The sequence below is a fragment of the Medicago truncatula genome, chromosome 3 (assembly GCF_003473485.1).
Source record: "Medicago truncatula cultivar Jemalong A17 chromosome 3, MtrunA17r5.0-ANR, whole genome shotgun sequence".
In the NCBI taxonomy this organism is placed as follows: domain Eukaryota; kingdom Viridiplantae; phylum Streptophyta; class Magnoliopsida; order Fabales; family Fabaceae; genus Medicago; species Medicago truncatula.
In genome coordinates this window covers 53690750-53716133 of record NC_053044.1, presented here as the reverse complement: position 1 = coordinate 53716133, position 25384 = coordinate 53690750, and the positions used below count along the sequence as shown (strand labels likewise).

The 25384-nt window shown below is 34.1% G+C and overlaps 4 protein-coding genes, 1 long non-coding RNA gene and 1 pseudogene across 5 annotated transcripts; 3 read left to right on the top strand and 3 right to left on the bottom strand.

Annotated features, from left to right (window-relative positions):
* The first annotated feature begins 943 nt into the window (after positions 1-943).
* Positions 944-2806, top strand: LOC11433035 (thioredoxin-like protein YLS8). Its single transcript, XM_003603481.3, has 2 exons — positions 944-1161; positions 2242-2806. Exons 1-2 carry the CDS (start codon positions 1042-1044, stop codon positions 2548-2550), a joined length of 429 nt encoding a protein of 142 aa, XP_003603529.1. The 5' UTR covers positions 944-1041; the 3' UTR covers positions 2551-2806.
* An 810-nt stretch (positions 2807-3616) lies between these two features.
* Positions 3617-4605, bottom strand: LOC11433911 (fasciclin-like arabinogalactan protein 3). The gene has a single exon (XM_003603480.4). It carries the CDS (start codon positions 4540-4542, stop codon positions 3760-3762), a length of 783 nt encoding a protein of 260 aa, XP_003603528.1. The 5' UTR covers positions 4543-4605; the 3' UTR covers positions 3617-3759.
* Positions 4606-6329: 1724 nt separating this feature from the next.
* LOC112419774 (uncharacterized) lies at positions 6330-7745 on the top strand. The gene is made up of 2 exons (XR_003009823.2): positions 6330-6744; positions 7015-7745. It is a non-coding gene; the product is annotated as an uncharacterized lncRNA (long non-coding RNA).
* A 2970-nt stretch (positions 7746-10715) lies between these two features.
* On the top strand, positions 10716-12459 carry LOC112420287 (pentatricopeptide repeat-containing protein At3g02650, mitochondrial-like; annotated as a pseudogene).
* A 360-nt stretch (positions 12460-12819) lies between these two features.
* On the bottom strand, positions 12820-18139 carry LOC11433540 (glycosyltransferase BC10). Its single transcript, XM_003603478.3, has 10 exons — positions 17753-18139; positions 15617-15715; positions 15438-15538; positions 15276-15347; positions 15037-15127; positions 14656-14736; positions 14257-14319; positions 14042-14164; positions 13385-13423; positions 12820-13279 (listed from the first exon to the last, which is right to left on the bottom strand). The coding sequence occupies exons 1-10, from the start codon at positions 18095-18097 to the stop codon at positions 13142-13144; spliced, it is 1152 nt and encodes a 383-aa protein (XP_003603526.1). The 5' UTR covers positions 18098-18139; the 3' UTR covers positions 12820-13141.
* Positions 18140-19374: 1235 nt separating this feature from the next.
* Positions 19375-21465, bottom strand: LOC11429988 (protein FAM32A). Its single transcript, XM_003603477.4, has 2 exons — positions 21147-21465; positions 19375-19765 (listed from the first exon to the last, which is right to left on the bottom strand). Exons 1-2 carry the CDS (start codon positions 21283-21285, stop codon positions 19539-19541), a joined length of 366 nt encoding a protein of 121 aa, XP_003603525.2. The 5' UTR covers positions 21286-21465; the 3' UTR covers positions 19375-19538.
* Between the last annotated feature and the right edge of the window lie 3919 nt (positions 21466-25384).

Sequence of the window (25384 nt, the reverse complement as noted above, 5' to 3'; positions counted from 1 at the left end):
TCAAAAGTTAACAAATTTGAAAATAACGGATCAAAATTGTATTCAAGCTAAAAATTAAATTTAAAATATACAATTCCCCTAAAAAAAAATGTTCTTTTATAAACTTTGCTAAAAATATATGCATTCTTCGTTAATATGTACTTTTTTTAGGGATCATCGATATCCAATTATATATGTTTAAAAAAAAAAAATGCAATTCAGAAGTCCTAGCTCAACTGGTAAAATGTCGAAATTGTTAGGCCGGATGCCATGATCGGAGTTCGAACTCCGGTACCTCCACTTGTGTGTGTGAGTTTATAATGGTTTTGCCATTTCGTCTATCTATATAAAAAAAAAAATGCAATTATAAAGATCAAAATAAAAAATAATAATATGTGCTATCAAAAGTTTTCATATAAATTATAATTATTTCTATCCATTTGTTACTGAATTATCAAAAATAGCATTTAAACAACTCAAAACAAGTGTTGTATACCTAGTGATTAACTTTCTCCTCTTGCATTAGCATAATCCATTAAAAAAAAATATGACTTTTAAATATGGTTTATCAAGAGCCAACTTTATCAATGCTATCTTGATTTTCTATTTCAAAGTTAAAAATTCATTGAAGAGAAAAAAAAGGAAAAACAAAAATTAGGGACATAAACCTGCTTAAATAAGGAAAATGAAAAAGTTATACAAAAAGAGCTTCTTATTCGACATATAGACTTCTCCCCTTTGAATAGGTATTGTGCAATTGAATATCATTCGACATTTTTTCCCTATGTTAGAGATCACTTCTATAAATGAATACATTTTACGATTTGAATAAACTCAGCAAATCAATTTCAATTGTGAGACAACCTAAGGTAGGGACGGACATCAAGTTTACTGATTAGGTAGGGACAAATATGGAATTTGAGTTAAATAAAATAAAATAAATTTTTCTTTTTCACTTTACATCACCTCTATCTATCTATCTCACCACACCCGCTCTATTGTTGTTGAATTGAAGGTGGAAACCCTAATTAAGAAAAGAAAAGGGGAAGAAGAAGAAGAAAGATGTCGTACATGCTGCCTCACTTGCATTCGGGATGGGCTGTTGATCAGGCAATCCTTGCTGAGGAGGAACGTCTCGTTGTCATCCGTTTTGGTCACGATTGGGATGAGACTTGTATGCAGGTATAACATCAATCAATGTTTTATATTTAAATCTATTCATACCATAATTGCTTTAATCAACTTCTACTTCCACCAAAGTCTTTATAGAGGAATCAAAACCTTAAAATGCTCATGAAAGGAAATTTTTATTTCTTGCTTCTGCTTGTATTTTTTTGTATGAAACAAAATCAGACAAATTATGATTCATATTTACTTGTACTGGATTACGGCTAGTCCAATCACTAGAGGCAGAGTAGAACCTAGAAAACTATTAAGAAAGATTCAGAGATTATTGAGTTGGATAGAAATATTGTATATGATAGAACATTACTGCTCCGTTTGATCCATGTAGCCGTCCCCACACATTATGATAAGACTTGATTGTTATTGAGATTTTAGAGACAGTTTAGAATTTTGATACACAACTTCTCACCAAGGACTAGTACTTTTGAGAAAATTATTTTGAAAAGAATTATACTTTTTTTTAGAGGAAAAGAATGCTTTTTTATTAAGCAACAATTTCTTGTACATGTAAGTTGAGATTAGCTGAACAGTGCTATATAGCATCAATCTTTCTCGCATGAAAACAATACAGAACAGAAACAGCCAATAATATAGGACATAAGAGAGATAAAGTAATGAATTTAGGGAGCTGGAGATTAATAAGATGGTGCAAATTTGTGTCATGCTAATTTGTGTAATTTGATTTCGTAACTAGTATTTCCCCAATATAGTTTCTGCTTCTCAACTTTTTCTTAAGCCTGTTTCTCTGTAAATACATCAACATCTCTACATGCTTAGAATATTTCTTTTTGCATATTAAAAATTTATAAAGCTAATTCAAACTGAGTCATAGAGCTACTATCTTCAACCACCACATTAACAATCATATTTATCTGCAACTTTTCACAATTACATGGATGTTACCACGAACACCACTCGATTGGTATTATTATATCATACATAATGTTTGTTTCTTTCAACAATCATCATGTGCCAATTCTTAATTTTAGGTTGATAAGGGTTATATTGAGCGAAATTTCATTAATTAGGTTAGTACTGCTGGTTGATTTTTTTTTTTTCCTTTGGGTATGTGTCAAGATGGATGAGGTGCTGTCATCGGTTGCAGAGACAATAAAGAACTTTGCTGTGATATACCTTGTGGACATCACAGAGGTGCCTGACTTTAACACTATGTATGAGCTGTATGACCCTTCCACAGTTATGTTCTTCTTTAGGAACAAGCACATCATGATAGACCTTGGAACTGGAAACAACAACAAGATCAATTGGGCTATGAAGGACAAACAGGAGTTCATTGACATCATTGAGACTGTCTACAGAGGTGCAAGGAAGGGGCGTGGTCTTGTCATTGCTCCGAAAGATTACTCCACCAAGTACCGTTACTAGAATGTATCAATCTCTACAGGGAGGATATGTGTGATTTGAACTCTATTTGAGTATTTTCATTCTTGTCCAAAATCTACCTCATTTGGTACACCCTTTATTAAGTGTGTAACTGTCACTAAACTATCAGTTTACACACCCACTTGTATGTCATCTTAAACTGTAATTGTTATGCTTTGTGTATGCCCCACATGTACTTGGATTATGTGACCAACAAAGATTTATATTTTATGATAAAAGTGATTGATTTAAAATGGTAGGAATTGTTTGTCAGGACAAGTTTATTCAACTAATGATAATCAATCAAACACAAATCATTCAGTCTGATCAAGCATGCTAAGCAGCTAAACTAACCCAACAACTGATTCTCAGTTTCCAGATAGATGAGAAAAATGAAGAAGGTAAAGAAAAGCATCGCTTTGGAAATGTACAATGAAATTACGAACAAAGACATGAGGTAATTTTCCGTACCAGAATTTCTTCTTCGCAAAGGATCTTCCTTTTCCACTATAGATTTAATGCTACTTCCCCCAAGTGCCTCCACTACTACCTCTCCTAGTACTTAAGCCAATTCGCTACCTCTTAACAACTTTAACCACCAAAACATAACTTATATTAACTACTCTGGCACCACTACAAACAATACAAATCATCCAGTTCCAAAATGCTAAAATCAAAATCGTATTTTTTTATTTTTTTACCAATAAAAAAATCGTATATTTTGTTAATCATAGCTCTTGTTGATCATTTGAAGAATCATATATAAAATCTATGATTGGTTGCATATATGTATGCTCAATTCGTTTTAGATTTTGTTCTGTAGCTATCGATAGATAAATCAACAATTGTGTGTGATCACAATGATATTATCATCAATTGTTTCCTTCGGCATTATTTTTAACAGAAGTCATAGTTATTTGAAATTCCTAATTACATTGTGCATTTATTGACAGAGTAGAACCTACATTGCAGGCTAGCACCGTTTTGAATAGTGAATTCTTTACTCAAAACACATAAAGTTATGCACCATAAAACGTATGTAAAGAATCCACATCAATCATTAAAAAAAAGTGAGAGATATATTCAATCTGAACAAACGAATCCCATAAGCACAAATCAAGGTGTTACATTATATATTGTAACAAATTAATTAATTTATCCCTTCCAATCAATATTGTTTCATTTTCTCTCTAGAAATACATTATATAACGCTTACAAAGAGACAAAAATGGAAGCAAAGGCAATAACAGCACCAATGAATCTGAATGTGGCACGAGAAGAGGCACTAGGAGCAGGAGCAGGTGCATCACCAAAACTCTCAGGTGACTCAGCAATCACCACAGAAGGTGATGCTGCTGGTGTTGTAACCTGACCGGCACCGGATGCTGGCACAGCTGCTGGTGTTGCAACCTCACCGGCACTGGATGTTGACACAGCTGCAGGTGTTGCTGGTTTTGATAGTGTTGCTGGAGTTGCTGGAGCTGAAGCACCAACCTTAACAATTGGCTGTGAAACCTGGAGAATTGAAACAACGCCTGGTTCAGCCTCAGTGCTTTGAACAAGCGTGGCATCGAAGGTTGAGCCTTCAACAGCAGAACTAAATGCCATTTCACCTTCATTAATAAGTGACACGTAGATTTTAGCGGCTAAACCTGGAGCGGTTGAAAGTGTAGGCAATTGTGCATGGCTTCCAATGATATCAAAAAGTTTTTTCTCATCGTAGAATTCAGGTATAACATGGGTCCCAATAACGGCTTTAATGGCGTCAATTGGTTTACCAGAAAGAGAAGCAATAGCTTTGTTGTCAAGGGCAAGAATGGTAACGGCTTTACCACTGTTTATTTGTTCAGCCAACTTGGTTTCGGTTAGGTATTTGCTGAACGTGGAGAGTTCCGGATATTGTCCCAAAGTTTTGGTTATGTCCAAACAATTAATGGCCGAAGAGAAAGACAACATAAGTGCCAAGCACAGAACAGAGGTGTTTCTCAAACCCATTGTTCTTTTTTCTTGCTTTCTCTTCTTTGATCAGGGACAATCCGAAACCAAGTTGGTGGTATATGAAATTGTTGAGTTTGTAGGTTTTGATGTGTGTAGGTATATATATGCGTTTGGTTTATAAATGTGTGGTGTGTGGGATTAGTGGTCAATTTTAATTATAGTAAAGTCAAAATTGTAACAGAAATTGTGATCTGGTGGTTTAAAGAGGGAAGCATTTTGGATGGTTGGGCATGCTTTGTGACTTTATGTGTATTTTTGGGAGATCTTTGATTAATTTGATGGTGATATATGGGCATGCTCTCCTTTTCTAAACTTAGGAGTTTTTTGCTTGATCTAAGTTTAAGTGTTGCTATTTTTTTTTTTTTTTTTTTGGTCAAGTAGCCTAGTGGCTAGAGCTCACACAATTTAATTGTGGAGAAGTGGAGTGTCCGGGGTTCGAACCCCGGCTCCTGCATATAATATGCAATATCCCTACCAACTGAGCTAAGCTCACGGGGATTGCTATTTTTTATTTTATTCTTAAGGAAAGTGTTTATTACTGTTGGTTGCAACGCTAATTAACCGGCAAAGAGTTTGTACCACAACAAAATTCAAAACATCTAGATACATTCATAATGTGACTCAAATACATTACATCATTTACTTCTTTGCATATCAGCAAACCAAAAAAATCTAACTTTCTATAAGCCTCCTTTTTGCCAATCCAATTTCACAACAATTAATTTTAATTTAAATAGTTGAATGATTAAATTTTTAACATCACACATATAATTACAAACATTTAATAAATAATATAATGGATTTTTTTTTTTTTTGACAAAAAATAATATAATGGATTAATTAATTGGATCTTTTATTGCATTTTTTTAGAGAATCTTTCTTGCTTGTTATACTATTGGATCTTTATTGCTTTCTACTATTGAATTCGTATAACAATAATCATTATATTATATGAATGTTAATCATACATTAATAGATCATAATTTACAAGATTCGTATAAGTTAAACAAAAAAACTGTTTTTAATGCATGGTGCGGTTGGCGCAGTGTGTATTTTGTGTAGGTATTGCAGGTTCGATACCTACGTTATTTTTTTTTTTTTTTATCTTTAACCTTTAGACGGGTCATAACGATCTAATTAACAACTATGCGACTCGAAACAAAAAACTATTTTTAACATCGAAAACTTAATTTAAACACATAATCATTAACCAGAACATATCCTTGTGATTAGTGATTACAAACAATTTTCTGCATATTTAAACACTCAAAGTGAATTTTGTTTTAAATTTCAACAAAAAATACCCAACCTCAATTATGAAAACAAATAACCCTTTTGATTTATAAATGGTTATGGAAACGAAAAATTGACTGTTGTGTTTTTTTTGTTTTTTGAAGATGACTGTTGTGGTTGTTCAGTAAGTACCTAATATCATAAAAGGATTTTTTATGTTGGCATTAGTACTAGTGTTATTAGTTTATGATGAGCACTAGTGTTATTCTTCAACCATTTTGAATGGTTGAAGAAGATGAATGGGAGAGTGGTTGAATGGGGAATGAAAGATGGAGGATAAACTCAAATTTAAAGAAGAAAAGAGGTGTGAGTGATTGGATTGAAGGGGGAATCTAATTAACTTGTTGATTTATTTAAATTGTAAAATGTCATTTGCAAATAATAAAAGGGATATGTTAAATGTGTAAAATACTCCCTAATTGTTGGTGTATACTAAATTATCCACCTTCTTTTAAAGTTAGTCTAAATCTCGCCATTTTGATTTACTAGCGAAATAGAATTTGATAGATACAATGTGAAAACATTTTTACGATTTAGCTCACGAGTTTGAGGGAGAGGATCCACTCCGGTGGAAATTTCCTCCTGTGAAATAATCTTAACCATCCATTCTTTTAATGACATCTTAATTAATCTTAGCCCTTAATTTTTATTTTTTATTTTACAAGTTGATTCATTTCTTTTCTTCCCTTCCTCACGTTGTTTCTTTGCCATTCATTCACTCTCAATTTCAGAAACCCATCTCAACAGCGGCGGCGGAACGGTGGTTGCGCGGTGGAGACGTGTGGCGGCAAACCACAACAGCTGACTACAGCGACGGTTGTCCTTCCTTCTCTATTTTCCATCTTCCTTCAAAATCCTTCTTTCCTTATGTTGTGCGGCGGAGGGGCACCACGATGGTGGATTACGGTGAGTACCAATTTGAATTTTATTTCGGTTCCAATCATTTGAATGGATTACACTGATTAGAGTAATTACAGTGATAATTTGAAAGAAAAAAAAATCTTAATTTGATTACAATGATTACAGAATACTAATTTTCAATTCAAATCACTGGTCTTGTATATTTTTTGTTTCAATGGTACTGTTTGTTTCTGATGAGATTGATGAATTGTTGAATTTGAGTGTTTGGATTTGTCCTTTAATGCTACTGTTTCCTTTGCTTTTGAGTATACCCAGGTTGAAAGGTTTTTTTTTTTTATGTCTACAACCCTAACTTAATTGGTGAAATACCTGAAAGAATTGGAGATATGGTTTATTTGGAGAAGTTGGTTATGTCGCAAAATGGTTTATGAGTGGCAATGGTACCTTAGAGTGTCTGTTGCGGTGGAGTTGTCGTGGTCTCTTGTGCTTTCGAGGTTGAAGCTGTGGTATTCGGCGCGTGCGGGACTGTTTTGGCACTGATGTTACTGCTGTATATGACAGCATCAGTTTTTCTTGTATGATAGCAGCAAGGTTCGGCTGCTGTTTGTTGATAGCAGGGCAGATTTTTGTGCCAGTACAACATCAGTTTTTCTGGTTTGATAGTAGCAAGGTTCAGCAGCTGTGTGTTGATAGCAGGGCAGATTTTTTGGGCCAGTTTTTAGGGTGTTGGTTTCGAGTTTTCCGGTATATCGGTGACCTCTGTTTGTTTTCCTTGTCCGCGAGTTTGTTGCACTTGTACACTCTCGACGTGAATAAAATTTGTTTATTCTAAAAAGAAAAATGTAAAAGAGGAAGAGTTATTAGTTTGTATTAGATTGTTTGTACTACAATGTAAAATTATAGTCCTGGTTGTAAAAGAGGAAGAGTTATTAGCTTGTATTAGGTTCTTTGTACATCAATGTAAAATTATAGTTATGGTTTTAACATGTGATCTTCAAGATCTTGTACTTTGAAATTTCGATCAATGGAACCTAATTATTTGTCTAGCTTGTACTTGTGATCAATGCAATATTTCTCTGCTTGTCGACAGCTTAAAATAACACATAAAACTGCTCTGCTACAGGTTTTGTTACGGGTATTGTACTGCTAGAATAATGCAGAAAAATAGCACATAAAGCTGCTAGAATAGTGCAGAAAAACAACACATAAAATTGTTGCTACAACACATAAAACTGCTAGAATAGTGCAGAAAAACAGCACATAAAATTGCTGCTACAACACATAAAACTGCTGCCCGCAAGGTATTCTGATTGTAGACCTCTTATGATCAGCTGTGTACTGCTAGAATGGTGCAGAAAAACAAATTTTACAGATGCGAAACCAACATGTATAGCAATGCGCAGCCTAACAATTGTAGCAGCTGATTTCTACACTGTTATATCAGTGTAGGTGTTGGTTTCTGCATTGTGATAGCCGTGTTACATTACAAGTTCAATTTCATCTTGATTCAATTTTTACACCTAACAATTGCTTCCGGATCTTTCACATATTACAAGTTTAATTCCATTTGAGTTTAATAGCAGCAATATGCTAAACAATGTATACAAATAATTTGTTTTCATTGATCACAATTTTAAAGTACAAGATCTTAAAGATCAAATGTTACAGCTCTAATTTTACATTTTGTTATTCACGTCGGGAGTGTACAAGAAGCAAAACAAACTCGCGAGCAAGGAAAACAAACAAAGGTCACCGATATACCGGAAAACCTGAGACCAACACCCTAAAAACTAGCCCAAATAATCTGCCTTGCTATCATCAAACAGTAGCCGAACCTTACTGCTATCAAAACATAAAACTAATGCTGTCATATGCAACAGTAACAGCAGCACCAAAACAGTCTGGCACGCGCCGAATACCACAGCTTCAGCCTCGAAAGTACAACAGACCACCAAAGCCCTACCGCAACAAGCACTCTATAGGGTTCCATTGCCACTCATAGAACAAGCAAGCAGACGTTTGCAATCGACTTAACCCCCATCTCCACGACATAACTAACCTTAACCTCTTCCACAATATGTCCAACTTGAAATATCCAACTAATAAAAAATGTAAAAAGATGTTTTCTTTTCATAAGTATATATTTTTACCTTTAATATATATATATATATATATATATATATATATATATATATATATATATATATATATATATATATATATATATATATTGTCTGTTAAAAAAAAATATATATTTTGCATCAATTTGTGTGTTTAATAAATAAATAAATATACAACCACTCTTTCAAAAGAATTTTGACAAATTGTTCATTCTCAAACTTCTCAAGGTCTCATGTTCGATTCTTGCCCCCACCAATTTGAGTGGGCTAACTTAGCCCCTTCAAGAAAAAAAATTGACGAATTGTTTAGGAGACGAAGTCTAACTGAAACAATTTTTTTTACTAAATTTTACTTACATCCTGATCGAATCTGAGATTGAGAAATGTTATCTTAACAACCTTTTGGTTGTTCAATACCATATATGTATACCGTATAAGTACTATTTCATTTTTAATTACTTATTTCTCTCTTATGGTCATATCATTAGTTATAAATTGTGTATTTTTATACTTATTATCAAATAGTTGTTGTTTTTTGGATGTTCAAATAACATTTCTCTTTCGAATTATCAAGGCCCTTTCTCGAGAGAAGTTTGAATTACACTCCTCTAAAATATACACTAATACATTGAGAAGTAAAAAGTTAGAGAAAATTATATTTTGCTCCCCTAAGAGATGCTTGAAGCACAATCACCTCGTTAAATAATTAAATATGCATTAAACTTTAATTGTAGGTGGGGAGGAGAGCTGGTTTATAGAAAGTGTGGGGTGTAGTGTAGGGAATGGTGAGAGTATATCGTATTAGCGTGATCCGTGGTTGGAGGGGGTGTATGTTGTGACTATGTAGTCAAGGATTAGATGTCTTTTTTATCATTGCATAGATAGTAATGTTATAGCAGCTGAGATGCATAGGTGAGGGTGGGGAGTGGATGTGCAGAGGTGGAGAAGGCGTCTTTTTACTTAGGAGGCGGCTTTTTTTACAGGTTAACATGGTTGATTGATGACTTTGGTTACTTAGTCTGTCTAACGGATATTCAGTCAAAGATGCTTATCAAACTCATAAGCATGTGATCAACCCAACTTAGATATTTTTTTCTCATTTGGTTTGGAACAAAACTAAACTATGAAGATATCATTATATATGGAGGCTCTTGAACAAAAGGATTCCTACTAAGGATCTTCTTTTTTCAACATGGAGTGGTGCTTGCTACTTCTTTGCTTTGCCCGGGAGGGGGTGGGAAGGAGGAAACAATTAAGGATATTTTTTTAGGTTGTGAAGTTTTTAGTAATGTTTGGAATGGCGTTTGTCGGTGGTTGGGTATTGTTTTGTGAACCCAGTTGACATTGGAGAGCATGCTTTAAATTTTGTGGTGCTTACTTGTTTAGAAAGGAATTTTGTATGTGTTTTCAGGCAATTTGGATGACATGTATTTGAATTATTTGGAAAGAACATAATTCAAGAATTTTTTGTAGGAAATAAGAATCTTTCAAGCAGCTATTGGATCGTATCAAACTCCAATCATGGTAGTGTTTGAACAATCATAGATTGATTTTTGTTGTAGATTTTCATTCTTGGTGGATTGAAGGGATGATTGTTAATACTTAATATAGTTTTTTAGCAGCGGGAGGTATATTATAGTAACAGTATCGTTCAAAATTCAAAAATGTCGATGAGGTAGATGAGATGACAAACATATGCTCTCATTTGCAACTGCAACAACGTCTCTCCAATTCAGGTTGTTCTTCTCTCACAATCAACAACTACTACTTATTCTTCCCCCTCTAAGATTCTTTCCCTGAGTTTCCAATATCATTAACAACCCTAGATTCTTCTCTCATCATCAAACCGCCACGCTCCCCATCAATGACGAAAAATTGGAGAAGTTGTTGTCTCTTATGCAGAGTAATGACGATGATCATGTCGTTGAACCATCTTCTCTTGATCACATGAATTTGACTATACATCAAGATTTTATCATCAAGGTGCTTGAAAAAACTGAACTGCATATATATTACCATGTGGATCTTGTGAACTTTTTCAAGTGAGTTTGGAGTCAGCATTCTCTTCACCTCACCACCCTAGTTCTACAATCACTTGTTTTCAAAATTTGCGGCAATTTCAGATTATGTCTACGGGACAAAGATACATATATACTCTCTTTGGGATTCGGTCAAGTAAATCGCCGAGAAACAAAGTGGTCTTCTCAATGTAACCATTCTCAATAAGTTGATAATTACATTCTCATACATGGAAGAAGGGGCAGTAGCAGCTGTACTTGAGGTTTTTTTTAAAAATTGAGGTGTTTCAGTTGGTGCCAACTGCAGAAACTTATTGTTTAACCATCGAAGCTCTTTGCACTGGAACTGGACCAAAGAAATCTGAGGTATCTGAATTGGTTTGTTCTGTTTGTCAGAAGATTATTGCTGCACAGACTTCCTGATGGCGAAAAAATGGGTAGAATAATGTCTTGGTTGTGTAGAGACGGAACGTTTAAAGAAGCTCATGCAGTATATGTGGCAGCAATTAATTGAGAATAAGAGGTATCCACCTTTGTCCTGTGTTAATTTTTTTGCTGCTGGTTTATGTGATAAAGAAGAAACCTTAGAACTGGCGTTGGAGGTGTTGAATGATATCCCTGTGTGACAATGAGGAAACGTGGAATGAAGACGTTTTCGGATTTTGTTCAAGCGTCGTGTAGCTTTAAGGATGTTGATGCAGCCAAGAAGTTTGTTTTCAAAATGATTGCTAATGGTCCACCTCCTAGAAATGCTGCTTTCAATTTTGTTATCACTGGTTATTCCAAAGCTGGGGAAATGGGACAAGCTGTGGAAATGTTGAGTCTACTTGAAAGTAGGGATTTGAAACCAGATGTATACTCATATTCTGCTATTGCTAGTGCTTATTCAGATGTCGGCAAGATGGAAGAGGCTAGGAAGATCTTAGAAGAAGCTAAAAAGAATCATTTAAAGTTATGCCCTGTTAATGTATCACACTCTAATCCGAGGATATTGCAAGCTGGAACGATTTGATGAGGCTTTGGAGTTGGTGTCTGAGATGAAAGGTTTTGGTGTCTGCACTACTGCTGATGATTACAAGAAGTTGATACAGTCTCTCTGCTTGAAGGCTTTTGATAGGAAAAAGAAGAAAAACTGCAAGGAGAAATGAAAGAAAATGGTTTATATTTCAAGGGTGCGTCACTAACCAATGCCCCTAACTGATGGATGTCTCGCCTCCCTCCTTCCTTATTGCAAAGCAACCTCTTATTGGTTGTTCATATAAGAAAGAAGTGGTTTTAGAGTTGAATCAATCTATCTGTTAATATCACTAATGCAGTAATTAAGGTAATCAAATAGGAAGTCAAGTGGTGGAACTCAAGTGGTTAATGAACTTTAGTTAAAAATTAGTTGTTCAGGAGAATTTAAGTTCGAATTCAGACTAAAATAAAATAACATACTAATAGGTCCCAAAATGCAAAGTACACTAGACTACAAACAATGATAGGCGCCAAAATGCAAAGTGCACTAGTCTACTATTAGAAATGTAGTCTACTATTGCTGGTGATAGTGGTAAGGAAGAGGGTGGCGTTGAAAGCTTACATTTTTTTGGAGGCAATGTAGCCATTTCTATCTCTTTATTTATTCTGACTCCCAAAACAGAGTTGAGTAAGAAACCTTGCTTTGCAAGAAACGCAAATTGACTCTCTCTTTCTATGGATTGTTACTTTTTAATCGTTTGTTGGTTGATGTGAATTGAGGAGGTGGGGCTTCAGGAGTGGGGCATTATTCATACAAAATGTAGCAATGGTATTGAGAAGAGACTTGGTACATATTCTCCTATTTGTTAAGTTTACATATAGAACTAACTTGGTTTGCACTATGCATATAAGCCATAATGTCATAAGAATTTGTTAAATAAACCTTTATTTCAAGTATTTATCTAAAAACCACATTAATGTATGTGAGCTTGAAAATTTCCATGCATTAAAACACATAACTTCCAGAGTAAAATTTAAAATGTCCAACTCTTTTCCATGCCTCTATCAAGGGCACCAGATTTTTTCATCTAACAGAAAAATCCACAGTGTTGCTAAACAAATAATCACAACAATGTAAAATAGAAACTGCAAACTATCCATCTTTCTAGGAAAGCTAGTAGAGCAGTTTTGTCAAGGCCCAGCCAAGAAAAATGTTTGAATGAATCAGTTTCTTTGTCTCCCCATAAAATTTTATCTAATTGCCTCTGAATTGTGGGACTTCACCAAATTATCAAAAATGTTATGTGCAAGAGCCAAGGTGAGGCTAAAGATCATAATCATATGATGTTAATTTCCAAAAGAAACAGTTGAATTAGCGAAAAGATACATCAATTTATCCAAGGCTTCTGGATAAAACTTCCTGGCAAATAAATAACAAGGTCTTTTTGACCCATTCCACATGCAAGGAGTGATCAACACTGTTCTCTGCAAAGCATATGAAATTTAAAATAAACAATAATTCATTTCTTTGATAAAAAGAAAACTATAATTAGTATCACAATATTGAAGTCCTTATTCTATCATTTATACCTTTGAATCACTTGTAATATGTGGACTTTGATTAAGGGACTGCATTGAATAAAACTATGTCATTAAAATTATAGAAAAAATGCTGCCTAAAAACCAAGTAGTATAATAAGGATAAAAATAGGGAACAAAGTGATATTCTTAAAAAAGGACTAACCCTAGTCAAGTAAATTTCCTGTTTTCATTTTGTTTTTCTCTCTCGAGTCTTAGGCTCAGCTACGTTTGGCCTGACTTATGTTGACATTAAAAGTTACTTTAAAGTTAAAGCTTAGCTAAAAATAGGAGCTATAGAAATAAAGCTAAAATTGTTTGTTGATTATTGTTACTTTTTTGCTTAATTTTTTTTTTTTTTATAGAATGGAAAATTTGAGTTAAATAATAAAAAATATATGAAACAAAGATCAAAGATCTCCTACAAGCTCATTTCTTAATTAAGATCTTTTAAAAAATACTATTCGACCTAACTTCTTTTATGGAGAAGACAAGCCAAAAGTAAGCCGCGCTAAAAAGAAGCCTTTGTAACTCTTCAAGGCCAGTAATTTTCATGAGAGATGTTTTTTGTAGTGAGCATCCACACAAATTGTAGACATTAGGAGTAAATCTAATTTTCTAGGGAAAAAAGAGAGCCGGAAAAAAAAACGCATAGTTTGTATAACATACTGTCAAGGTTTTGAGGAGTTTATATGTAATATGTTGAGCACCGAATGATCTAGGATGCCATTTTCCTTCAGACCAATCAACATATGTTACCGACCTGTTTGAAATTCCACCTGGATCAAGCATCTAAACATATAACGAATAAGTTAGCAACGAAAGAGACTGATGTCATTGCAAATTATTAGAAGATCTCAGACTGATGAACATTGAACACTGACATTAAAATATGTTGGTAAGTAATGCTCATCCGAGTAGCAGTTGCGTCCTCCCTCCATATTTGGCTGTGGAAGTTAAAAACATGAACAACAGATTGTTTGTCAGTGAAGCTATTTTTATAGACTCCATTCTTCCCAACAATTTCTAAAACTATAGAATTAACAGAAAGCAGAGTAACCTCATAAGGAATTGTAGTTTAAATGAAAGAAATAAACTATTGTTAAGTGTTGCTTTTGTAACCTGGTCAACAAGAAATCCTTAAATCTTTTAGTTCATTGATTTATGAATATATTTATCACGATTAACATACTTGCGAGAGGTGACAAGAATAATACAAAAGGGAATAAACAATCTTCAAATCAGCAAAAGCATCAATAAAAATATGATAAACATAGAAGTACCCTGCAGTAATACTTGAATTTTGTGAAATAAAGGTTGTCTGCGATGACTATAACAGCATGCTGCCGCTTCATTGAGAACCACTGCAGTACAAACATGATGTAAATTAACCCCACACGAGAAATGTTTCAAATTGATTCCTGAGTTTCTACATTCGTATTGCAAAAACGATGATGTGAGCCAAATCTTGATTGCAACGAGTGGTTGCACAATGTAGAGGGGAGATAAATGATCAGAAGATGCTATTATAACAATCACTATTTAAAATTCACTGTAAGATTAATATTCTAATAATTATTTTCCCATATGCATTTGTGGTCAAGTTTGTCAAGACTTTTTCTCAGTTAAGATCACACTAAAAATTTCTAGTACATAAATCATACCTGTGAACCCTTCCGAAAATCCTTCATTTCTACTTCAGGCAACATATGCTCTATATATCGGCCGTTACCATGAGGGCCAGGATCAACAAAGCTTTTTTTTTTTCAGTGGATGATTGGAAAGGTGGAAGAAGAAGAATTTAGTCAGAATTTCCATCTAACAAATATGGAACAAGGAAAAGGATTTAAAATTTTCATGAACTAATTAGCATTAGTTCTTCGAATGTAAAATAATGTCTTACCATTCAATGAAGCTAACATTTGTAAACACTAAATAGTTGTACACGAATTCAAAGTGACGTATAGGTATACAACTGAAACAAAATATAAGATGTCATTGACTAGATCAAATCCCTAAACCAATCATGACTTTACACTAAAGAGAAATCTGCTAAAAAAATTACCTTTCAGATAGCAAGACAAAATGTTGGTTATCAGGGTCTAAAAGTGCATTTGCCAGAAGCCTTCTTTCTGCTTCCATCATTGCAAAACTCCCCCAACTCACCTTTATGAAAATTTAGACCGGTTAATATTATATTAACAATTATGGCGTACCTAAAAATATCATATGCGCCATACATACCGGTTCACTGTGAATTTCTCGACCAACAAAGTATCTGCTGAAATGTACTGGTTTTTCCCTGGATGCATGTACATAAATTGAAAATCTGCCATCATGCCCCTGCACTTTGTTATAAGTAATAAAGATCAAATAGGAAGGAACTAAATTTTCGTGGCATAAATTTGGCTCTTGAATAAGTCCATCTTCACAAGTAATGGTTAGTGGTTACACAACTTTTGCATACATTCTTTGTACAATTTTCACACACTGTTACATTCAAAGCATTCTTTGTCACAAATTTTTAGATACATTCTTCACTTGTAGAAAAAAGTATGTTTTGTTAATAAATTCCTTTCTCTGATGCTAAATACCATCAAACTTGCTCTATGATGATAAAGTAGAAGGATTTATTTTTCTTTTTTTGATTTTATAAACACGTTGGCCAACTTAAGTCCCTCAAAGCTTTATAAACAGTAATACTGGTGAAAAATGAATTCATAAATTGGGCAAGGACATCCGCGCAAGAAGACTGCAAATCCTAGCTGTTAGAATAACTTTGAATAGAAAGCATAATCACATGCTTCATGCTAAATGTCCCAATAGTCACATTGATGAGTTAAAATCGGTAAAAACATGTCCTGTATTTTTGGTTGACATAAGAAATTACATGAAACAGAAGATAAAATAAGTTTTCCTAGCAGATAATGCTACTTATTCCAGTTAATATTAGGTCAGAAAATGAAAGGACATAAGATAAGACTTTTGGTTTTATGTTTGATGCATAATAAGAGTAGAATAATACAAGACAGAGTTAAGAAAGATGATACATTTTGGTTTCGCCTTTTTTAGTTGGAACCGAAGAGAACATAACTTTATGGACTGCTCTATTCTGTTCTGTCTGTATTCCAAATATATTTTTGATTCATCACTTGAAAATAAATATTTACAGTTTTGATTGAAAAACAAAAGATAAGAATAACTTTGCATTCTCTAAGATTCTGCACAGATAGGCAAGTCCCCAACCTAAATTCTCACAACTCCAGACATTGCCCGTGCACTAGCTCATATTAAGAACTAAACTTGATTGCCATGATGTAAGATTATATCTACATGTGCTAGTAGGCAGAATCGCTGCATGGTTTAAAAATCTTTTCTTAGTAGGCAGAATCGCTGCATGGTTTAAAAACCGTGATAATGCCCTGTCAAGAATTAAGTTTATTGATAGACTATTTAACTCTAAATCTCTGGTAATGACTAGGACTAAGATTTTTCTTGGCTGCCCTCCACATCCAGTCACTGAACTGTCCTCCATCCGATCCACCTCTTATAACTAGTACTTATTCATGTTTTATTTACACATACCTAAATTACATACGACGAGATTCTATCATCTTTTTATAATACAATATACCTTCGACTTTCTCTCAAATGGATTTATTTCTAGTCCTATTGTGTCTTCTATAACCACCACAAATCGTAGTATCATTTTCATCTCCAGAACATCGAGTTTACATTTTGTTGAAACTTTAACTTTCAGTTGTATTCAGCAAATGAAAGAGTTGCAACCATGCAGTTGAGTTTTTCATTAAAAAGACCTTAAGCATTTATTCATTTCAGGTTGTTTTAGTAAGAAAAAAGGCACTGATTCATTTCACCCACCTTACTTGGATATTAATGTTGTATCCTAGTATGTGCTGTGAATTTGATTTTCATACGGCATCAATTAATAGTGATACCATCTTAAAAGGTGAGATAAGAGGTGGCCCAACAAATTTTGGATAGACTAAGATACCATCTTAAAAATTGGGTTGGACCTAACTCAACCTTAGAAAATCGGTTTGTAAAGTGAGGATCGCACTCACTAATAAAACCATGATCAAGTCTTATCTCATCCAATGCAGGACTCTTAACGACATACATCACAACCTTTCTTTTGAGACAACATACATCACAAACTTACTAAAGATTTTTAAATTAGAATATGACTAAACAATTGCAACACTTTCTTTTACAATGCAACATGAGAAATGTAAAAAAAAAAAAATATATGAGACCGTACAATAAAATGATAAATAAATCTAAAACAAAAACAGAACAAAAATAAAAGAAAGCATTCGAAAAGAAAAGAGAAAATAAGGATTGAATGAAGTGACGTACTTGAAAGAACAAGTGCCAGAGTTTCTCAAAAGGCAATGTACCAGGAGTCATGAACAAAAAAGCAACCTTAGGTGTATTAGTTTGAATAGGAACATAGTTGAGTAAATCCTTAACAACAACACGAGATTCAATCTCTTTATCAGTTAATTCCCTTGAAAAATCATTTGGAAATAGATCACGTGTACGACAACCTTCAGAGGAATAGAAGTTGCATTTATCGGAACCTGTTCTCGTTGGTGTACTATAAATGTAAGCGGTTATAATCATAACAAAGCACGCCACAGAAGCCAATGCAATGACCAATGCAGGTCTTCTTAATTTGTGTTTTCTTAACCCTATCATCATGAATGAATCATTCGTTCATCACAACGATTATAGGACGATTAATTTCTTACATAAACCTTAATTCATGGCCAATAAAGCCATGCAAATGCAACTCATAATTGATCTTTGGTAGCCAACAGAATTTTATGAGATTTAATCAAACTACGGAGTTCTTGCCACCTCACTCACACGCCCAACTGTCTTCAATAGAAATACTTTTTTTTTTTTTAATCATAACCAAATATTTTCATACTTTTAATTGAAGCATTTTATATCAATCAAACTAAAATTAAGCATTTTATCCAATCTAAAAGTGATTATATTCGAGTAGTTATTGAGTTTCAACGAAAGAAGAATAAGACTTATTTTATGGTACAAAAACGAATAAAATTTTACTAACCTTCCAATCGAGATTTAAATTACTATAACTTATTGATTAACACAAAAAAAATATCATTCCAATCGAGTTCTAGGTGAAACAATTTATTGAGTAGATTTCACTTGCTTACGACTCTTATAAAATTAGTGGTTAAAAAAAACACCATGGTTAATTTTTTTATTTTGTTTTGACATCTTACTATTGTTTACAAATAATACTCAGAAATAAGTTATAAGCTCAAACGCTACTTAAAATATCATGTGAAAAAAATAAGCTATAAACTCATGATGAAAAGACCGTTACCAAATTTTATTTTATTTTTATCATGCAAACTTGTAAGCTAAAAGTCATACACTATAAACTAACTTATGATCTTACCAAACATACTCTAAATATCCTTATTAAAACAACTCGTACAATCTTGACCAAAAAACAAATTCATAGATGAAATAATTAAACGTGATTTTATGTCCGAAAATCTTATTTTCTCCTAATGTATCAAAAAAACATAATTTTATCTACATAAACTTGTCCTTTATACTATTGGTAGTTGCCTATTCTACATATACTTTTATTGGTCTAATTGTTGTTAGTTTAGATTCTTTCCTTTTCTTTTTTTTAAATATGTTTTTACTTTTAGTTTAGCTTTGTTAGTTACTCCATTACTTACAAGAACAATGAGCGTGGTGAAAACTGCAAACAAAACAAATGAGATGATATGTATTTTTTTGTTAGGGGAAAGAGACGATATGCATTTGCAGAATACTTCTGTTTCACAATATGCATATTATGTCTAGCAGATTTCATCTCGTATTTCAAAATTACCAATATTTTTCACAAGCTAAGTTTTAATCATAGTTATTTTAACCAGATGCAACTGCAATTTAAAAGTCAATAAAAAAGAGAAAGAAAAAAGAAAGAAAAAAAATCAAGATGAATGCAACTCTTGATAGTTCCAATAGGAGCATTGCTATTACAACCACACCAGACCAAGGAAAACCAAACCAGATACCAGCTACTACAACCAACCTTATAACAATGAAACTTTTAAAAACAAGGAAACAAATGAATCCAAATGTTTTGTTAGCCAGGCCCCACTTTTGGAATATCATAATGTTCACTAAGATTAGCCAGATATTGATTGAACTGCTGAATCCTATCTCGATGAGATCTGCTCGCCATCTTTGCTAGCCTTTGAAGTTCAAGTTTCTCTGTCTGTTGGAGAAATCTTCTCTCAGCTGGAGTTAGGTGATCATCAAAAGATGCACGGTTTCCCTTGCCCTCATACTTGTCACCCTCGTTCATGCTACCTGTTGACAACATTTTTTTCAAATATCATATCTTATACAAAGTGAAGAACCATTAACCTAGGTAGTATCAACAATGTGTCTGTTGTTCAAATTCAACAGATGTTGATCTTCTACATTCAATCATTTTTGTTTTCTTAGATCAACACTAGTTCCAACATGTCGTGTTCTGTTAGTAATGTCGTGTCTAGTAGTGCTTCATGCTTAATGAACTGATGCCAATCATACTTAAAGCAATCCAACTCTGCCAAAGTTTTCATACAAATTCACAATAAATCATCAAATCAGTATGATGTAATGTAACAACCCACAATAATCTAGCTTCTCAATGAAATTAGATAAATTCTTCCTACAAACTATTATTCAGTTGCTCATTTATCATGACAAATGAATCCATTCATATGCTCTGCATGCCAAAACATCAAAGAAGACTAGACTCTTAAGGAGAACTCAAAATAAGAATGACATGAATTTGACACGTGCCTGATTTTAGTAGTTTATATACACAGTTAGAACAATCAACAGCCAATCTGCTGAATGGTTGTCAACTTTGGCATACTTGGCCTCCGGAGTAATATTATCAACAAGATAAAGAACTCCAAATTCTGAACTCAACCACTAGAAACACATGCCGAAATAATCAAAATTGTCAAACTTACATAACCAAACAAGTACCCCGAAAACAATTTTAAGGCGACAAAAGTTTACTTCAATTGAATTGATTTGAGCTAAAAGAGAATTCATAAAATGATTAAGGTTTGAATACTTTGACATGAAAATTGTACAATAAAATTTGAGTGTAAAAATCAAGTTCCGGGGGAAGAAATTGTAAATCATAGCTTCAAGTTGAAATTAACTCTAAAGACAAAATCATTATAAGCTAGAAACCACCAAACATCCTAAAATCAATTGTAGTTTATAAGTCTTTAGAATCAACCAAAAAGTGAATCCAGACATGTAAAACAAAAGAAAAACTCTTAAACAGTTAAACGTAAAAAACAAACATGCATGGACCTAGGGAATAAACATTAGGGCATTGAATGAAATATTGACCGTATTTTCAATGTATCTTTTCCCTTTTGATTGAGTATATATTTTTCTGAATCTTTAGCGGTCTGCATCACTTCATCCTGATACAACAACAAATTTTCAATAACCAAATTCATCGATTGAAGCGAATCAATCTAATAGCATGTATCTTAGCCCTTTTTTTCAATGAAATTAAAATTTCTTATAAAATAATGCGTTATTGAGTGAAATTACACTTAAATTAGTAAGAATTCGTTCAATGCATTTGAAATAAGAAAATGCACGTAGCATAATCAAGTGAAAAGTTTTTGCAATTGCGTTTCAACGGATAAATAAGAAAGAGACTAATCTTCACCTGAATTAAACTCTGACGAGTAATGGTAACTGTTGTCGTGTTTCTTCTTCTTCTTCTTATTTATCCCACCATCTTTGACATTCATTGGCTTTCCTTTCAGTTTCAATTTTCCGATCACGACGCCGTCGTACGGAGACATCTGATTCAGAGCCACAATATTATGGATTCAATCGGTGATCGAGAACAGATAGTGCTTTCTGTGTGATAATTGGAAGTAGTAGGTTGAATAATATATTTGCTCGAAGGGAAGATGGGAAAAGGTAGGAAAGTTGGCGAATTTTCTAGAAACGACTAGTACTCGGTAGGTATTTGTACTTTTTGCACCCTATATAGTTAAACAAATAGTATTTTGAAACACAAGCATGCTACATTACAAGAGGTGGTGGATTTTATTTTATATATAGTTTAAAAATAAACACTGAATTGTTAATTTACTAAATAATTAAGTTTATGACTTGTCATAACAAAATTTGGCTAGAATTTAGGAGAACAAAAACTCTATTTACCTCGTATGAATTAAATTATTCTTTTTTTGAAGGATGAAATTATTCTTACATAATAATTTTTAATTGAATCTTATTAACCTCCTACCTAAACTTCAGATTATCAGGTCCTTCCTTAAATAAATTTGTTTGTGAATTTTAAAGAACCATTTTAAAAGAGCTTCTAATTAATTGTCTCATTTTATAAAACTCCTTTGGTATTTCATCAATTAATTTTCCACCATCATACTGTTTATTTTATATATTTTTTTCAATTAACATTAAATATTATTCTCTTAAAGAATAAAATTATTAAAACAATTATAATTACAAATAAATTTATTACCACTATCAATTTTCTTAATTCCCGTTATTTTTTTCTAAAAGTCTTGTAATTAGGGACATAAGTACTAATATTAATAAGGATTTTGTTAACGAGTGTCCCAAGAGCACTCTTTAAACATACTAAAACAAGCAATTATTCTTTAAAGAAGTCAATCATTTCGATTTTCAATGATTGATTACATGTATAAATACTTGAGAATTGTTGTTCCCACATTTGATAAGGTTGTGGCACACGAGTAATTGACGTTTTTGCCCCATTGGCAGTTAACTGCCGAGGAATTAAAAATCCGGCTGCAGTTAACTGCCGAGAAAATCTGAACATAATCATACGCAGAACCAGAACCTTTCCATTTCCAAAACATATTCAAAATTCACAATTTCTCTCCAATCTTCACCAAATCCATTTTCACGAATTGCAAGCAAATCAACTGCACATTATCACAAGTAAGTTGTGTCAATCATTTTAATGATAATGTAAATTTGTTTAGGTTGATTTTTTTATTTTTAAATTAGAGTAGTTTGCATGTGGTTAGGGTTGATTTTAAAATTGATAATTTGATGATTGCATGTGTAATTTAGGAATTGATAAATGAATGTAGTTGTTGCCTATGTTGTTTAAATCATAATGTGGTTTTGAATGGTGGCAAATGAACACAATTTGAATATGTTTTATGCTTTGCACACAAAGTGTTTGATAAAATGCTTCAATGACAATTTTATTGATTATGTGGTTAGTTTAGGTTATGGAAATGATAGAAATGATGTTAATTATAGTTTGGTTAAGTGTATAGAAATGATTAAGTGTATGTTAAATGATGAATAATGTTTAGGTTATTATGGAAATGATGGACATAAATTTTATTGTATGTTGATTATATTGAATGATTTAAGGTTATGGAAATGATGTTCATTGTTGTACTTTTAGTGAGTTTGATTATGTTTATGTTTAGTTTAGATTTAATGTGTTTGATTATGTTATGGAAATGATGTTAATTTTTTTTTTTTTTTTTGTGTAGATATGGCCGATCAGGACCCCATTGATCCATCTAAAATGATTGGTGGTAGGCGTGCGATGACTCAAAGTCATCGGAGGGACAGGCAGAGCGGCCACATCCCAAAGAGGGGTAGAGGTCGGAGGGGAGATGGTTCAGAGAGTTCTCAGGCTACACAATCTAAAGAGTCACAGGTTGTTGACCTGTCACAGGTTGTTGACCAGTCTGAGTTGGAGTACCTGAATTATCAGGCAGGTACACCACAATGTGACTGATGGTGGGTATGACCAGGATCATATACCACAACAACAGCATGTAGGAGATGATGATGACATTGTAGCAGCTGCTGCCCCGGAGGTGTTACCTGTGGACCCTCCCTTTCCTAGAGGACCGACAGACTTATCTTTGCTGCACTCTTATGTCAATCATGCGGCGTTGCCGCTTTGGTATAATTCAGATAACGTAAGTGTAATTCTTTTAAATGTTTTTTCTTTATGTTTAATTATTTTCTTTATATGTGTGTATGTTTAATTATTATATCCACCTTTATATTTGTTTTTTTTAAATGTTTTTTCTTTATGTTTAATTATTTTCTTTATATCTGTGCTTGTTTAATTATTATATGTGTTTGTTTTTAATTATTTTCTTTATATTTAATTATTTTCTTTATATGTGTGTTTGTTCAAACTATGTTTATTTTTCTATTATTTCAGGTTCGTAAGCTCCGTGTGGCAAAACCGATTAATCATGGGGCTAACATCTTGAGTCTCGGACGCCCAAACGAGAATCAGGATTGGTTTTGGGATCCGCTTAGGGAGAGCAGGTTACATGATTTGGTTTACCTGGGCTACGCCAATGTGCCTCATGTCATGCTGATGACTCTATGCGAGAGGTGGCATCCTGAGACCAGCACCTTTCACATGCCTTTGGGGGAGATGACTGTGACCTTGGATGATGTCGAATGTCTGACGCATCTTCAGATTGAGGGGCGGATGTTGAGCCATGGGAAGAAGATGTCGAGACATGAGGGAGCGGCGCTACTTATGAGGCACTTGGGTGTGTCGCAGCAGGAGGCGGACAAAATTTGTTGGTAGGAGTTCGGTGGGTACATTAGCTACCCGAGGCTGAGGGACTTATATACGAGGTACCTTGGTAAGGCCAACGTATTGGCTGATACGGAAGATCCAGAGGAGCTGGAGGAGCGGGAGAGGGTTAGGACTTATTGCGTGAGGTGTTACCTTCTCTACTTGGTTAGATGCTTGTTGTTTGGCGATAGAAGCAACAAACGCATCGAGTTGGTCTATCTGACGACCATGGAGGACGGCTACGTAGGGATGCGTAATTATTCTTGGGAGGGATGACACTCGCATACCTATACGGCGAGTTAGCTGATGCGTGTAGGCCTGAAAACAAAGCTCTTGGGGGGGAGCGTGACACTGCTCACTGTAAGAAACTTATAAATGTGAACCTTAACTTTTATTTTTTTGTTATATTTTTTCGTGTGTAATAATTTATAAATGTGATTTGTTTGGTTTGTGCAGGCATGGTTTTTGGCGCATTTTCCTGACTTTTACAGTGTTGATCCCAACACTGACTACATGGAAAACTATCCAGTTGCAGCGAGGTGGAAGCTTCAGAAGGGTCATAGAGAGGGGGTCACGTATCGGTCACTGCTTGATCGTATACAGTTTAATGACGTATGTTGCAGGCCGTACGAAGAGCACAGGAAGATCCAGGATTTTGAGGAGGTTTTCTCGTATTCTGGCCGGATACGTCCAGACCGTCCCCAGACATCCGACGGATATTGTAAAGCTGTCACCGCCTCACATTGTGTAGGCGTTCGTCGACTTCCTCACTCACACGCTTAAGACGACCGATTGGGGTGAGCAGCTAAGAGAGCAGACATGGCGGATGGCTATGTGCTATGGTACACTAGGGTGTCTCACCCTCAAATCTTGCCACCTCTTCCAGGAGATATTCCGAGGCCAGCAAATGAAAAGCAGATCATTGCACAGCAGTGGGAGCGGTATGAGGCGAGAAGCCCGCCTAACACCTATGACATGGATTGTGGCGTTGTTGCCTACGTTGATGCGCAGTTAGGCCAGGAGAAGGTCATAAGCATTACCCATCAGCTGTGGTTTCAGGCCATGAGCCATATAAGAGAGCAGATCGCGCCGATTTTGACTAGGAGGCGAGGCCAGAGGCCGAGGAGGAGGCACCATCAACAGGACCAGGACCATGACCAGTAGTAGTATTTTGTTTTTTAGGACTTGTTTTTTAGTTTTGGTGTTTTCATGACATTGATTTGTATATTTGTACTTTGATGACATTACTTTTAATTTCATGAGATTTTTTACTTTGTTTAATGTATAAAAATGTTGGTTTAATTAAGTTGTGCATTTGCGCCAATATTTTTTTG

Coding starts and splice junctions, on each gene's coding strand:
- LOC11433911 (XM_003603480.4), bottom strand. CDS start 4,542: ATGGGTTTGAGAAACACCTCTGTTCTGTGCTTGGCACTTATGTTGTCT.
- LOC11429988 (XM_003603477.4), bottom strand. CDS start 21,285: ATGTCTCCGTACGACGGCGTCGTGATCGGAAAATTGAAACTGAAAGGA. Junction 19,766..21,146: donor CTCGTCAGAGTTTAATTCAG/GTGAAGATTAGT, acceptor TGTTGTCAACAG/GTAGCATGAACGAGGGTGAC.
- LOC11433035 (XM_003603481.3), top strand. CDS start 1,042: ATGTCGTACATGCTGCCTCACTTGCATTCGGGATGGGCTGTTGATCAG. Junction 1,162..2,241: donor GGGATGAGACTTGTATGCAG/GTATAACATCAA, acceptor GTATGTGTCAAG/ATGGATGAGGTGCTGTCATC.
- LOC11433540 (XM_003603478.3), bottom strand. CDS start 18,097: ATGATGATAGGGTTAAGAAAACACAAATTAAGAAGACCTGCATTGGTC. Junction 14,320..14,655: donor AATTCAAGTATTACTGCAGG/GTACTTCTATGT, acceptor TAACTTCCACAG/CCAAATATGGAGGGAGGACG. Junction 13,424..14,041: donor AACTCCTCAAAACCTTGACA/GTATGTTATACA, acceptor TATTCAATGCAG/TCCCTTAATCAAAGTCCACA.